The following is a 12844-nucleotide window of genomic DNA, read 5'->3' as shown; positions in this document are numbered from 1 at the left end:
ACGCGAGGTGGCGTGGATTGTGGACTAGAGCGCAATCAGTCAGGGATACAAGGGATCAGGAGAGGGGGGGAGCGGGGGCTCTGCAGCGCCACCCCCCGGCGGCGTCCCACACCGGCGGTTGCGAGTGCGGCCGCGGCTTGTAGCTGTCCGGCTGAGACTCCCCGAGACTACTCCCCGAGACTACTCCCCGAGACTACTCCTCGAGATACTCCCTGAGGCAACCCCCCGAGAGACTCCCCGCGGCTCGCAGCTGGTCTGGCTGAGCGGCTGTCCGCCCCTCTCTATTAGGAGCGAGTGCTCCAAGTACGGCGAGGTGGCTGCCGGTGGTGGCGCACGAGGGGACCCGAGAGGGCCCGAGAGGACCCGAGAGGACCCGAGAGTAGGTTGTCGACGTGCTTGTGCACGAGCTAGCCGCGGGCGCCACCGGCGCGGGCGGCGCGCCGCTGGCCGAGGAGCAGCGCGTGCGCGTCTTCGTCAAGTTCTCGAAGCCGGGCGCCGCGATGAAGGCGCACACCGCGCTCACCCACGCGCACCGGGCCTTGCACTTTTAATGCCGTGGGGCTCCTGTCGTCTAGACGTGGAGACGCGAGGGTCGCCCCCACCACCTCGTGTGTGTAGAGAAGTTTACCGGACACTACCTCACCTGAAGGCGTACATCGGGCTTGACGGGCGCTACTTTGGCGGGCGGCACATCTGGGTCTGCTTCTTCAAGGAGGCGGACTTCGACGGGCGCAGCCTCGACCCGTCGCCTTCGGAGCCAAAGTAGCAGCCACTCTTCCGCCGCCCCCTCTCCGCCCCTAGATGTGTGCAGGGCAGGGCGCTCGGTTAGCCGCCATCGTCTGCGTCTCGAGTCCGGGCTGCTGTGCTGTGTGCAGTCTCACCACAGTCCACGGCCAGGCACCGCAGCGCGGCCCAGCGGTTGTCGCCGATCTAGAGCATTTCTCACAAAATCTACATGTATCAAAAGAATTTCTGTCGGCTCTCGCTAGTGACGGCTTTACCATGGCATGTGGCCACACATGTAGATATGTGCCAAGAACCAAATAAATAAAACGGACACCTCTACTAGGAGATGGGTTGTTGCACGAGTATATGGGACACGATGTCTCAAATATGAGGGGTTTTGACTCCTACCAGCTCCTGACGCTATCCCTGGCAGCTCTAATGACCAGGATCAGTAGTGCTATAATAGAGGGTGCCCATACTAGCGCAGGAGCTGCCACACTCGCCCGGACCGTCCCTTTCTGGGTCCGGTTCCGCAGCCCGCGAGAGCCGACAGCGGGGCCGTGCCGCGGGTGCCTACTGCCGAGTGCCACAAACACTGCGCCGTCCCGCCATCAGCTACAGGCTGTCTTGTGTGATGGTTGGGATGTCCAAACGCCACCATCTTGGCTCTTGCGACCTCAAACCCGCGAGCTGTATGGGTGGTCCTGACGTCGACAGACGCCCGAGGACCACGGTGAAGCTGAGCCGGAACGCGTCGACAAGTCTCGTCTGAGCCCGTGGCGGTCGCCGGCTGAGTCGCCGTGCACGGCCCGGTACCTCAGGCGTCACCTCCGCAGCCTCAGGTCTCAAACTCCACCACCTCCGACGGACGCCGTCGGTGGCACGCTCGGCGGCGAGTTTGTGGCAGCTCCACAGCGAGCGCGGCATCGAGCCTACCCACTCCAGTTGGTTCGGCACACTCGGTGGGGTCCACTGAGTGTGCCGAACGCGCGAGCGGTGCGTCCCGGCAGCCCGCGCTGGCTGCGGAGCTGCCACAAACTCGAGACACGCTTTTTTGGGACATTTTCGACGCTTTTGTCCCATATACTCGTGCAACAACCCAGATGGGTAAAAAGGAACAGGTCCCCGCCCTGCGGTCTTTGTGCAGGGTTCTTTGTGGGTGTGGTCGGCGGCTAGCCGGGGTCGTCCTCCCGATGGGGGACTAGCACTAGCCAAGAACCAACGGAAGGAAAGGCGGAAATATATTGCTCAGTGCAGTCTCACAGAGACAGGCTAGTGCCATTTCACTGTGGCACAGCTCGCGTTACAAAACCTTGATTTGACCATTTGCGCAAAAAGGTACATGTCGGTGCCTTCCAGAGGCAGCTGCGACCCCGCCGAGTGGACGGGCGCACACAGCAGGTGGCGCGGTGTGCAACCGTCCACTCGGCGGGATCGCAGCTGCCTCTGCGCGTCCTGGGGAGGTACAAAAGTATCGCCGCCGGAGACGACTCGAAGCCGCTGAGATCGGAGATCAAGCTCTGACAGGTCGCATCTCGCTCCTTTGACGCCGACGTGACTCACCCGTGCAGATCACTTCACCCCGCGCAGGACAGCGTCCAGCACGCGCGGACGTAGGGCTCGCATCTTCGACCCTGGGGAGGCCGCGCTGCCGGCGGAGCACTGGTGCTGGTGGCGTGTTGTCGCCGTGTCGGGAAGGTCTCTTCCTGGTCCCTGCCCGCGGGCATGCCTGAGGCGTGAGGGCGACGCGTCTCGCTGAAGGGTGGGCAAAGCAGCCTTGGCGCGCGGTCAGGAGGGGGGCGTGGCCATTGGGGAGGGGGGGGGGAGGGGGATCCGACCCAGGAGCTTGTGATTGAACTATTGTGCGCTCGTGGTTCGAAATGCTATGTTGATGCCTGTGGATGGTCTGGCACGTGGGAGGCGCACCTAGGCCCTTCACCTGGGCCCGCCATTGATACTCCGGGGCTACGTAACGCCGCGCGCGGGTCGGCTCTAATATGATTCAATTCTTATTGCGAGTCGAGTGCGCGTTGGCTGCGGCGCTTTGATTTCTTTTCCCTCGCGATGTCCACCCCGCCGCGCCGCCGCTCGCGCCGCCTCGCCCCCACCTCCTCCGCCGCCCCCTCGCCAAGCGCGCCGCCGCCCGTCCACCTCCTCGACCTCCCCACGGACCTCCTCTTGCGCGCCATCTCTCGCCTCGACGGCCCCCTCGACATCGCTCGCGTCGCGGCCGTCTCGTTGCTCTTCCACGCCTCGCTCGCGGTAGAGAGCATCCGCTTGTGGGCGCAAGAGCGCGGCTTCGAGCTGCCGGCGCAGCCAGAGGGCGAGAGCTGCGCCGTGCGGTGGCTGTGCTATTCGGCGCTGCTGTGCGAGGCCAACCCACCGGCGAGGGCGGCGGCAGGCCGACAGCACAGCGTCTTCATCGACGGCGAGGGGCGGCTCTCGTCGTGTGGAACGACTCAAGAGCTCCTCGGTCACGGCGAGGGCGTGACGCAGCTCAACACGCCGACCCGCTTCCCGTTGACGCTGGGTGAGGAGCGCGCTGTGAGCGTGTCAGCTGGAGATGGCCACAGCATCGCCCTCACCGGCAGCGGCGCCGTCTGGAGCTGGGGCTTTGGTCTCTGGGGCCGGTTGGGCCACGGCAACGAGCAGAGCCAGCTGCTGCCGAAGAAGGTCGAGACCTTTGCTGACCAGCGCGTCGTCGCCGTGTCAGCAGCGCAGTGCCACAGCCTCGCCCTCACCGCCGACGGAGCCGTCTGGAGCTGGGGCGGTGGAAGCTGGGGCGAGCTGGGCCACGGCGACCAGCAGCACCAGCTGCTGCCCAAGGAGGTCGAGGCCTTTGCTGGGCGGCGCGTCGTCGCTGTGTCGGCTGGAGATAGTCACGGCCTCGCCCTCACCGCCGACGGAGCTGTCTGGAGCTGGGGCGAGGGAGGCTTCGGCAAGCTGGGCCACGGCGACCAGCAGAACCAGCTGCTGCCCAAGAAGGTCGAGGCCTTTGCTGGCCAGCGCGTCGTCGCTGTCTCAGCTGGAGGCTTCCACAGCCTCGGCCTCACCGCCGACAGCAGCGTCTGGAGCTGGGGCTATGGAGAGCGAGGCCGGTTGGGCCACGGCGACCAGCAGGGCCAGCTGCTGCCCAAGAAGATCGAGGCCTTTGCTGGCCAGCGCGTCGTTGCTGTGTCGGCTGGAGGATACCACAGCCTCGCCATCACCGCCGACGGCGCCGTCTGGAGCTGGGGCAGTGGAAGCTGGGGCAAGCTGGGCCACGGCGACCAGCAGCAGCTGCTGCTGCCGAAGAAGGTCGAGGCCTTTGCTGGCCAGCGCGTCATCACTGTGTCGGCTGGAACCCGCCACAGCCTCGCCCTCACCGCCGACGGCGCCTTCTTTACCTGGGGCCAGGGCGAACTCGGCTGCCTAGGACACGGGGAGGACCTGTCGGACCAGCTGCTGCCCAAGAAGGTCGAGGTGTGGGCGCCGGGGCTCGAGCCGGGGCAGTGAGGTATCGCGGATCGACACATGCACATGACATGCACATGCACATGCACATGTACATGTACATGTAGCATGTGCATGTGGAGCATAGAGGATGAGGTAAAGCCGTAGGTCGCCCGTTCTCCGAGTGATTCAGTCTCCGATTGTCGCTGTCGGGGGGCACACACACACGACTCCGTGTACAACCCCCCAAAATAAAAAAGTATGGAAGCGTGCCGGCACGCGGGGCGACTCTACTTCTCGGACTCCTCAATCCAGCTCGTCCAGATCCACCACCTCCCCTCCCCCAGCCCCTCCGCCCTGGTCCGCACGCCCATCCGGTCCTCCTCGCCCGTGTTTCCTTCCGCGAGCCCGAGGGCCGCGCCCTCCTCCTCCGTCAGCAGGTCACCAAACAGCTGAAGCAGCTCCTCCTGCAGGCTGGCAGGCTCTCGTCTTGCAGCAGCGCCTCCACCTCGGCCTCCACCGAATCCTGCGCCGCCCACGCCCGCGCCGCCGCCGCCGGCAGCCCCGCCCCCCGGACCTCTGCGCCGCCGCCCTCGCCCATCCTCGGAGAGGCTGCGCCTCCGCCCCGCCAAGCGAAGCTCCCTCCCGCCGGCCTCGCCGGGGGCGCCTCCCGCCTGCCCCTCCCCCGCCTCGTCTGATGTCGTCTCCCTCCCCAAGCAGCAGGCTCTCCAGCAGCTCGGAGAGAGGCAGCCCTATGTATTCTAATTTCGTAATTGTGTCTGAGCGCCGCCTCCGTTGGAGACGTTTTCAAGGTTAGCGTGTCAGAGGTCAGAGCGGTGAAATGGCACTAGTCAAAGCTCTGCCATTGTCAAAGCTCAAACTGACACTGCGTCTCGCATCACACTGTATTTTGATGATACTCTATCATGCGTCAGCCGGCAGCGCGCGCCCCTTCGGCCCGCTCACTTGGACGGCCTGCGGTCCTTTGTCGCCTTGGGCGATCCTGAACTCGACGTCCCAGCGAAGGAGCTGGTTGAGCTGCTGCTTCTTGCCGGCGGCGCGCTCCATCTTCACCTCTTTGATGTGAAAGAAAATCGTCTTTCTGCCACTGCCAGGCTTGATGAAGCCAAAGCCCTTCTCATTCCACTTCTCGACGGTCCCAACCTGCTTGCCTGAAGACGGCTTTTGCCCCGGCGGCCACTTCCGTGGCCCAGATTTTGATCGCTGCGCTCTCGCCTGTCCGCCAGCGCCGCGCTGCTGCTCGCGTAGCTTAGCTGTCGCCTCATCGCGCTGCTGCTCCGCGAGCGCCAACCGCGACATAAGCGCTTTCGCCTCCTGCCGAGCCTGCTCCTGCCAAGCCTGCTCCTGCCGAATCTCCCACCGCCGAATCGCCGGGTCCTCTTCCGCCAAGGCTGCCACCTGGTCCGCATCTTCGCCATCGGAGGTCTCTGCGTCGTGATTTGGAGCGCACACTGACAACGGACGGAGTACGAGCGCGCCGCTCGCGATGCACGTCCAGTCTCTCGAAGAACTCCTGCATGCTGGAGGCGCCAAAGCGTTCTACCCAGTCTTGCGGCAGCGGATCGTCGAACGCCACATGGAAGACGTCGGACTGCTCAGCCGCAAGAGTTCGGCCGAAGATATCGTCAGTAATGAGGAGGAGCTTCAAGTCACACTCAAGAGAGAGCTTTGCGGCGTCCCACACCATGCACACATCAGCGGCTTCTTTCTCGTTGCTCCGTGTGAGGTGCGTCGCGCGACCAGCATGGGCGTGGTCGGGCGCACAATACGAGCGAAATTCGATTCCTGACTGACGGCACAAAATAGAGAGAGGCTGCAAGCTGTCGGCGAGGAACGCCAGATTCTCCAGGTCAAGAAATACGTAACGCTTGAAATGGAGCATCGGCGGCACAGCATCTGCCGAGCGTCGCTCGCGCGTGCGGCGCGGCATCCGGTGCTCCTGAAGATGACGAAGAAAGAAAGAAAGAAAAACCGCACGCGCAGAAGATTTTCACGTATTGTGCGAAGAAAGAAAGAAAAACCCCAGTGGGAGTATTGCAAATAAAGAAAGAAAACAGACAACCAAGGGAGGGATGGGAGTATTGTGCGAGGGAGCTGTGTTTTATTGGTAAAATTCTTTCGTAACGAAGGCTGGTCCGAAACGCCCGCCGGACTTGCCCGCGTCTGCGACTAATGATAGCCATCGAGCAGAACCAAGCCACGGGCCTGCGCCGGGTCGCCGTGGCGCTCAGCGCCGCCGCCATCACCTCTTTTGTTGCCGCGTATCACGTCGGAGTCGCGCCTGCGGTCCTGTTTGACAATGTGGAGAAGTTTGGACGCAAGAAGGCTGCCGTCGCCACCTTTGAGCGCGATGATACCTGCAGATCTCGCAGTGGGCCGGTGCACTCCTTTCTCAACTCGGCGGTCGATCGGGTCGTGGCCAAGGTGCCCGGCTCGAGGGTATCCGACCTGGCCGACGAAATAGACATCAATGTGGGCCCCGTGGAGGTAAAGATAGCCGAGCTCATGATTGAGGCCCTCGCGGTCGGGTCGGTGGACTATGACTCGTGCGGCGGGCTCGCACACGGCCTCAAGGTCCACCTCTCCGGCATCGACCTTGGCATCGGGCTCCACTACGACGAGCATGGCAAGTGGGGCCGCAGTGCAGCCAGTGGCGACGCCAAGACCGATGTGACAGGCACCATCGACCTCACCATCTCGGAGCTCTCACAGGTGACAGACTGCGAGGCCCATCTCTCCGTCGGCGAGATCGTGCTGGTCGGCGAGAGGGCGGGCCAGCGCGCCGCGTCGAACATCCCCCTCCCCATCGGCAAGATCCTCTGCTTCGGCCGCGGCTCCTTTGAGGGGCTAGTCGCGATGCTGAACAACGCGTTTGCGTCGTTGCAGGACAAGAAGCCGAAGGTCCTCGGCGAAGGGACGTACCTCCGACCTGGCCGTGTGTGATGCGGGCAAGCGTCGCGTGGGCGTGCACGGCTCTGAAGCCTCGCCTTCGGCCTTTCCCTTAATTCGCTCCCCTGGTGCCTTACGCGTCCGAATTTCGTCGCGCCGGGCTGAGTCCTGCTTCTGAAAATTTGCCCCCTCTGGGAAGGAGCCGGAACGCAGAGCGCCGAGTGTAAAGTTCCAAAATAGAAAGAAAACAGACAACCCAAGGGAGGGATGGGAAGTTCCACACTCACTGCTTGGGGCACTTGATGAAAAGCACGTCCGCTTGTCCTTTCAGGACCACCCATACAGCTCGCGGGTTTGAGGTCGCAAGAGCCAAGATGGTGGCGTTTGGACATCCCAACCATCACACAAGACAGCCTGTAGGTGGTGGCGGGACGGCGCAGTGTTTGTGGCACTCGGCAGTACGGGCACCCGCGGCACGGCCCCGCTGTCGGCGGCTCTCGCGGGCTGCGGAACCGGCCCCAGAGGGGGACGGTCCGGGCGAGTGTGGCAGCTCCTGCGCTAGTATGGGCACCCTCTATCATAGCACTACTGATCCTGGTCATTAGAGCTGCCAGGGATAGCGTCAGGAGCCGGTAGGAGTAAAAACCCGTCATATTTTTTGAGACATCGTGTCCCACATATACGGTTGGGCTAAGTTTCTCCGAGACCTCGGGAGCGGGCCGGTTATTCACACCTCGGCAGTGTGGTCCATATACTCGCACAACGGAAGCGGCTCAAGGAGAAGGCGAGGAAGGGGCGGCGCGCTGCAGAGGCGGCGGGCGAGCCGGAGGTGGCGCCATCGCCGGCGCCGCCGCCGGTGTTCAAGACGCTCAGGGAGAAGAAGGCGGCTCAGGCGTCAGCGGAGGGCTGGGCGGCGGAGGTGGCGAGGGCCGAGGAGCTCTACGAGGAGCTGCGCGAGCGCGCGCCCCAGCACTGCCGCCGTGGCGGCAAGTGGGCGCGCGAGAAGTTCGTGATGGCGGTGCAGGGAGAGTTCCCACGCGCGCGAGGGGCAGGCGTTCCCAAGGGGACGGTCCTGTGCCTCGGCAGGGTGCTCGACGCGCACGATGAGCAGGATGACGCGGAGGGTGGGCACCGGGACTGGGAGGAGGACCCGCTCGGGTTCGACACCAACCCGATGCTGCTCCGCGCCATGTGCATGGCGTTCGAGTGAACGCCGTGCAGGCAGCCTGTGCCTTTTGGTGTACCCCGTTTGTACCGCGTCCTGTGCCCCCGAGTTCATTTAATAAAAAACGAGCCGGCTTTACCACATGGCATGTACCAACGATTGTGAATTTCGGGAAAAATGTACAAAAAACCTAAAGTAAGCACCGAAGGAAAGGCGGAAATACTCGAGTAGAGGGAGCGGACCAGCGGACCGTGAGTTGAGGAAATCGGAGGACGCGACCCACTTCGCCACAGACGGTCCCGCGCCTCGCCGCTATGACGGGTAGACGACCGCGGCTCGTGTGCGTGTACCCGTCTTTGTCCGGAGTGAAAAGTCCAACGCGCTCGTCGGTGACGGTGTCCTCCAACCTGCGCCGGGCTCGGCGAACCTCGACAGCGCCTTCGATGGCATGCAGCTCTTTGCGTCAGAAGCCTGGAGAGCAGCTCCTCGGCTGCTCGCACGCTCTGCACAGTTGACACAGCCTACTGTGCGGCTACCACAGCTGTGACAGCGATGGGCTCGCCCTCACTGGCCCTCAGTCACTTGTGCTGCGGCTTGTGTGAGCGACACTGCTCGGCGACTGCCGGCACACTGTGAGACCATGGGTGTGAGGTAAAACCACGCTACCAGCGCTTGGTCACATCGGCCCCGAGGTCAGATCCTTCTACTCTGTTAGTGACAAGACTTGTCTACTGGCTGGAGCCGAGCAGGAGGGCCCGGCGCACAACCCCTGGTCAACTCACGGTCCACACCCCGTATATTAACCTATATTGCTCAAACAAGTGCAGCGGTCTCACAAAGGACTAGGGGCAATCACTGTCAAAGCTCAAACTGACACACTGACACACGACGTACGCAGAAGCAGCAACCCCCTCACATATATTTTACACGTGGCACTTCGAAAAGGCAAGCACACTCAGGCAACTTCCACGTGTTGACTGAAGTTGCCCCTCCGAGGCACGCTCGCACGGAGCTTGCGCACGCCAGAGAGCCAAGCGACCGCATGTGTCGGAGGACTAGTCACTCCGTCCCTCGCGGCGGCTCACCCCCCTGCGGCTCCAGCCCCGCCAACGCCTCGCACACCGCCGCCTCCGCCGCCTCCTCCTCCGCCGCCGCCACGCCGAACGCCTCTCGCGCCGCCTCCGCCGCCTCCGCCGCCTCCTCGCTCCGCCGCACCGCCGCCTCGTACACGCGCAGCGTCGACTTGAGCGCAGACTCGAGCGCGTCGCACCTGCCGAGAGCTTCCGCGGCCGCCTCCTCCGGCGCAGCCGCCTGGCGGGGCAAGTAAGGCCAGGTCAGGTTCACTTCTCCACACACACGAGGTGGTGGGGCAAGGGCGGGGCGACCCTCGCGACTCCACCTCTGAAAGGCAGGAGCCGAGGGAGTGTCCAGGAAGTGTCTATGGCGCCGCTCAAGCTCGGATCTCCGCTAAATCTCCGCTGCATCTCCACTGCATCTCCGCTACATTTCCACTACATCTCCGCTATATTTGCCGCCTTTCGCCGCTCAAGCTCGGCGGTGTCGATCTTGTCGTTTGCCCAGTCAGCGAGCACCGGTGCCAAAATCTCCTGCACACGCCTCTCCAGCACCTCGCCGCCGCCGCCGCTGCGCGCCGCCGCCGCGGCGGCAGTCGCCCTCGCCGCGCGCTCCTCGATCTGCTGCAGCCGCACCCTGCGCGCCGCGGAAGCGGAGCGAGCCTAAACTCTCGACCTCGTGTGATCTTCGGGGAATCTCCCGCCTTGCACGCCAGGCCAGAGCGGCGAGCTCGCCCGTGCGCGCCCGCGCCGTGAGCCGGGGTCGGCCGCACCATCTCGGACGATCTCGGGTGACCTCGGGCGATCTCGGCTGCGACGCGAGTCGGACACGGCTGCCTCCGCCTCCTCCGCCGCCCCCGCTGTTGCCTCCGCCGCCGCCTCCGCCTCCGCGCCCGCTGCTGCCTCTGCCTCCGCCTCTCCCTCCGCTGCTGCCTCCGCCTCCGCTGCTGCCGCTGCTCTGCCGCTGGGGTGCCGATCCTGTGCCCCCCACGGGGCGACCGAGTTGGCGCTCGTCCCGCTGCTGACGAGCCCGTGCGGGCCGAGCGCCTTGCGCCCGCCCCCATACCCGTCCGGGCTGCCGCTGCGCTCTCGCCTTGCTCTTGTCGGTGTCGCCTTCCACGGCCGCTCCCCTTCACGACGCGTCGGGCCCAGCAGGAAGACCCGGCCTTCTCCCTCCCACGCCTCCTCCTCTCCCTCTGCAGACGCGTCCTCGACGCACAAGGTGCCGACCTAACGACAGGACCCGCAGGTGAGCAATGGAATGCTACAACGACAGGGCCCGCTCACGAGCGAATCCACCGCATAGTGCCGCCCGCCGACCGTGCGCCACCCGACGGTCCACACGCCGCCCTCTCCGTCCCACCAGACGATCTTGTTCGGGTCGCCCACCTGCTCGTAGTACCCGTGCCTCTGGTACTTGTTTTTCCCGCTGTGCCCAAACACGCCCTTTCGGTAAATGCCCAAGTACGGCGCCGCGTCGGCCGCGTCGGTGCTGACGAGGCAGATCTTGTCCGCCATGTGCTGGATGCCCGCGGGCGCCACCTTTGCCGGCCGGAACATCGCATCGTGAACCGGCTCATGAGACTGCATGCAGGGAGGTAACCCACAGCCGCGCCGGCCATTGGGAGCACCACGCAGGAGCGCCGTGTAGCAGGGCGCGACGAGCCAGGCAAATGCAAACATCCGAGTGCTGCCGGCCGGTAGGCGGCGCCAACAGTCTGGGAATACCTGGGTTGAGCGCGATGGAGGCTTTTGAGTGGACGGTGAGCTTGCGGCCGCCCGCACGCGCCCGCATGTGACGGAAATTGCCCCGGGTAAGCTCGAGTGCCCGCCTCGTACCACGCACCCGCCACGGAGCACGCACAGTCCGCGTCAGGACGCACCGCGGCCTGCGCAACAGCCGCGCAAGCGCCTTTCGGACGACACCGCCTTTGCGCCGCTTTCGCAGGTGGCACGTCGCCGGGGCGCGGGTAGAGGCCGGTCCATCCGATAGTTGGGCGTCCGAGGCACGCCCGGCCAGCTCGACAGCGGCCAGTTCAAGTGTTATCTTCGAGCTTTGATACCGCTCTCCGGTGCGCCTCTCTCGCCGTCGCCCGTGCGAGCCGCCGCCCCGCCGCGCGACCCAGAGCCGCCCCGATCCACCGCCCGCCCTCCCGTCACCGCGCCACGCTTGCCTGGCCCGCCTCGGCACCGTCACGGCGCGCCTGCAGCGGATAGCGGCGGCCCTCGTCGCCGCAGCGGCACGGCAGCACGCACCAACGATACCTGTGCCTCGCAGGTACCGGAGCGAGGGCGCCGTCGCTGTCACGCGCTCCTGTGCGGACCCGCGCGCCGCGTGCGCGCGCCGCCGCGTGCGCGCGTCTCTCGCTCTCGCCTCATCGCCCACTCTCGACCGGCAGGCGGCTCTTCCCCGTCAAGAGACGAGGCCGCCCGGTCGTGGAGCGGCGATTACTGCGGCGATTACTGCGCCAGCCGAGTTTTCGCCGCAGCGTGGCGGGACGACACGCGCACGCTTGCGTCCGGGCTCGCGTGTCGTTCCGTTCGCGACGGCCATTACGGTCACTTGTGCATGTAAATAAATAAATAAAAACGGACACCTCTCTACTGTGAGATGGGTAAAAAGGAACAGGCCCCCGCCCTTGCGATCTTTGTGCAGGGTTCTTTGTGGGTGTGGTCGGCGACTAGCCGGGGTCGTCCTCCCGATGGGGGACTAGCACTAGCCGTCTTCCACATGGTCCCTCGGGTCCCTGCTGCTCCTAATCTCTTCGTACATCCTCCTGCTGATCTCCGCAAAGTCCTGCTCCCTCCCTCGTCTCACCCTGCGCGTCTGCTCCGCCTCACCGTCTTCTGCCCTGCGTCGTCTGGCGACGGGTCCTCCATAGTCGGTCGAGGTCGCCGCCCTCCTCGTGCCTCTTCCCAACGTTTCCTCGGCGGCCGATGCCGTCTGCTCCGGCTCCCCAGTCCCCGGGTCTGCCCTGCTCTCGTCTGCGCTAGTTTCTGCTTCGTCCTCACCGGCGTCTCTCCTCTTCCCTCTCCCCTTCTTGTATGCTTTGCACATCGCGTCGATTCCTGTTCGCGTGAGCACCAGCCTGAAGCCCGCCCAGCATCTGAACCGCTCCCTAAGTCGAAGGAGCATCATCAGTCTCACCCACTTCGCTCTCTGCCCACCGTCTCCGCTCCCTCCCGCTTGAGCCGCCCTCGTTCGTCCCACTGGCTGTTGGCCTGTTCCCACGTTACCTCCATTATCCCTCCTCCTCCGCGACTCCCTCAAGGCTGGCCGGGCCTCCTTCCACCCAGCGAAGAGCTTCCTCAGCCACTCGATGTGTTCCTCTCTCTTCATTATGCGCGCCGTAGCCTCATCATTGAGCTGGATCCACCTCTGCACCGCTCCCGTCGCCGCCTCGGCCACGACTTGCAAGTTCCTCGTGACCCCGGCGCCAAGGTCCCTCCGACTCTTCTCCGGGAGATCATCTACCAGCGCCAATCGGCAGGAATTAGCATTCGCTGCGGCGCGCTGCCCTCCCACTCCGCCTGCCCT

At 64.7% G+C, this 12844-nt stretch overlaps 4 protein-coding genes across 4 annotated transcripts in view; 2 read left to right on the top strand and 2 right to left on the bottom strand.

Moving 5' to 3' along the window:
* EMIHUDRAFT_467611 (hypothetical protein) overlaps positions 1-551 on the top strand; it is a gene marked incomplete at both ends in the record, with an annotated part of 2511 nt that extends 1960 nt beyond the window's left edge. Inside the window, 2 exons of the mRNA XM_005786839.1 lie at positions 251-313; positions 384-551. Coding sequence (XP_005786896.1) covers positions 251-313; positions 384-551 — 231 coding nt within the window. The remainder of the gene's footprint in view (positions 1-250; positions 314-383) is intronic.
* Positions 552-4448: 3897 nt separating this feature from the next.
* On the bottom strand, positions 4449-5866 carry EMIHUDRAFT_111300 (hypothetical protein; the record flags this gene model as incomplete). Its single annotated transcript, XM_005786838.1, has 3 exons — positions 4449-4625; positions 5125-5577; positions 5630-5866. 3 exons carry the CDS (start codon positions 5864-5866, stop codon positions 4449-4451), a joined length of 867 nt encoding a protein of 288 aa, XP_005786895.1.
* A 3426-nt stretch (positions 5867-9292) lies between these two features.
* Positions 9293-10989, bottom strand: EMIHUDRAFT_111298 (hypothetical protein; the record flags this gene model as incomplete). The annotated part of the gene is made up of 4 exons (XM_005786837.1): positions 9293-9544; positions 9862-9969; positions 10306-10536; positions 10594-10989. The coding sequence occupies 4 exons, from the start codon at positions 10987-10989 to the stop codon at positions 9293-9295; spliced, it is 987 nt and encodes a 328-aa protein (XP_005786894.1).
* A 59-nt stretch (positions 10990-11048) lies between these two features.
* EMIHUDRAFT_228648 (hypothetical protein) lies at positions 11049-11881 on the top strand (the record flags this gene model as incomplete). The annotated part of the gene is made up of 4 exons (XM_005786836.1): positions 11049-11069; positions 11183-11254; positions 11327-11378; positions 11706-11881. 4 exons carry the CDS (start codon positions 11049-11051, stop codon positions 11879-11881), a joined length of 321 nt encoding a protein of 106 aa, XP_005786893.1.
* Between the last annotated feature and the right edge of the window lie 963 nt (positions 11882-12844).

Source organism: Emiliania huxleyi, assembly GCF_000372725.1.
Source record: "Emiliania huxleyi CCMP1516 chromosome Unknown EMIHUscaffold_149, whole genome shotgun sequence".
NCBI classification, from domain to species: Eukaryota; Haptophyta; order Isochrysidales; family Noelaerhabdaceae; genus Emiliania; species Emiliania huxleyi.
Note: the sequence above shows the minus strand (reverse complement) of the source record. Positions and strands in the feature narration are given on the sequence as shown.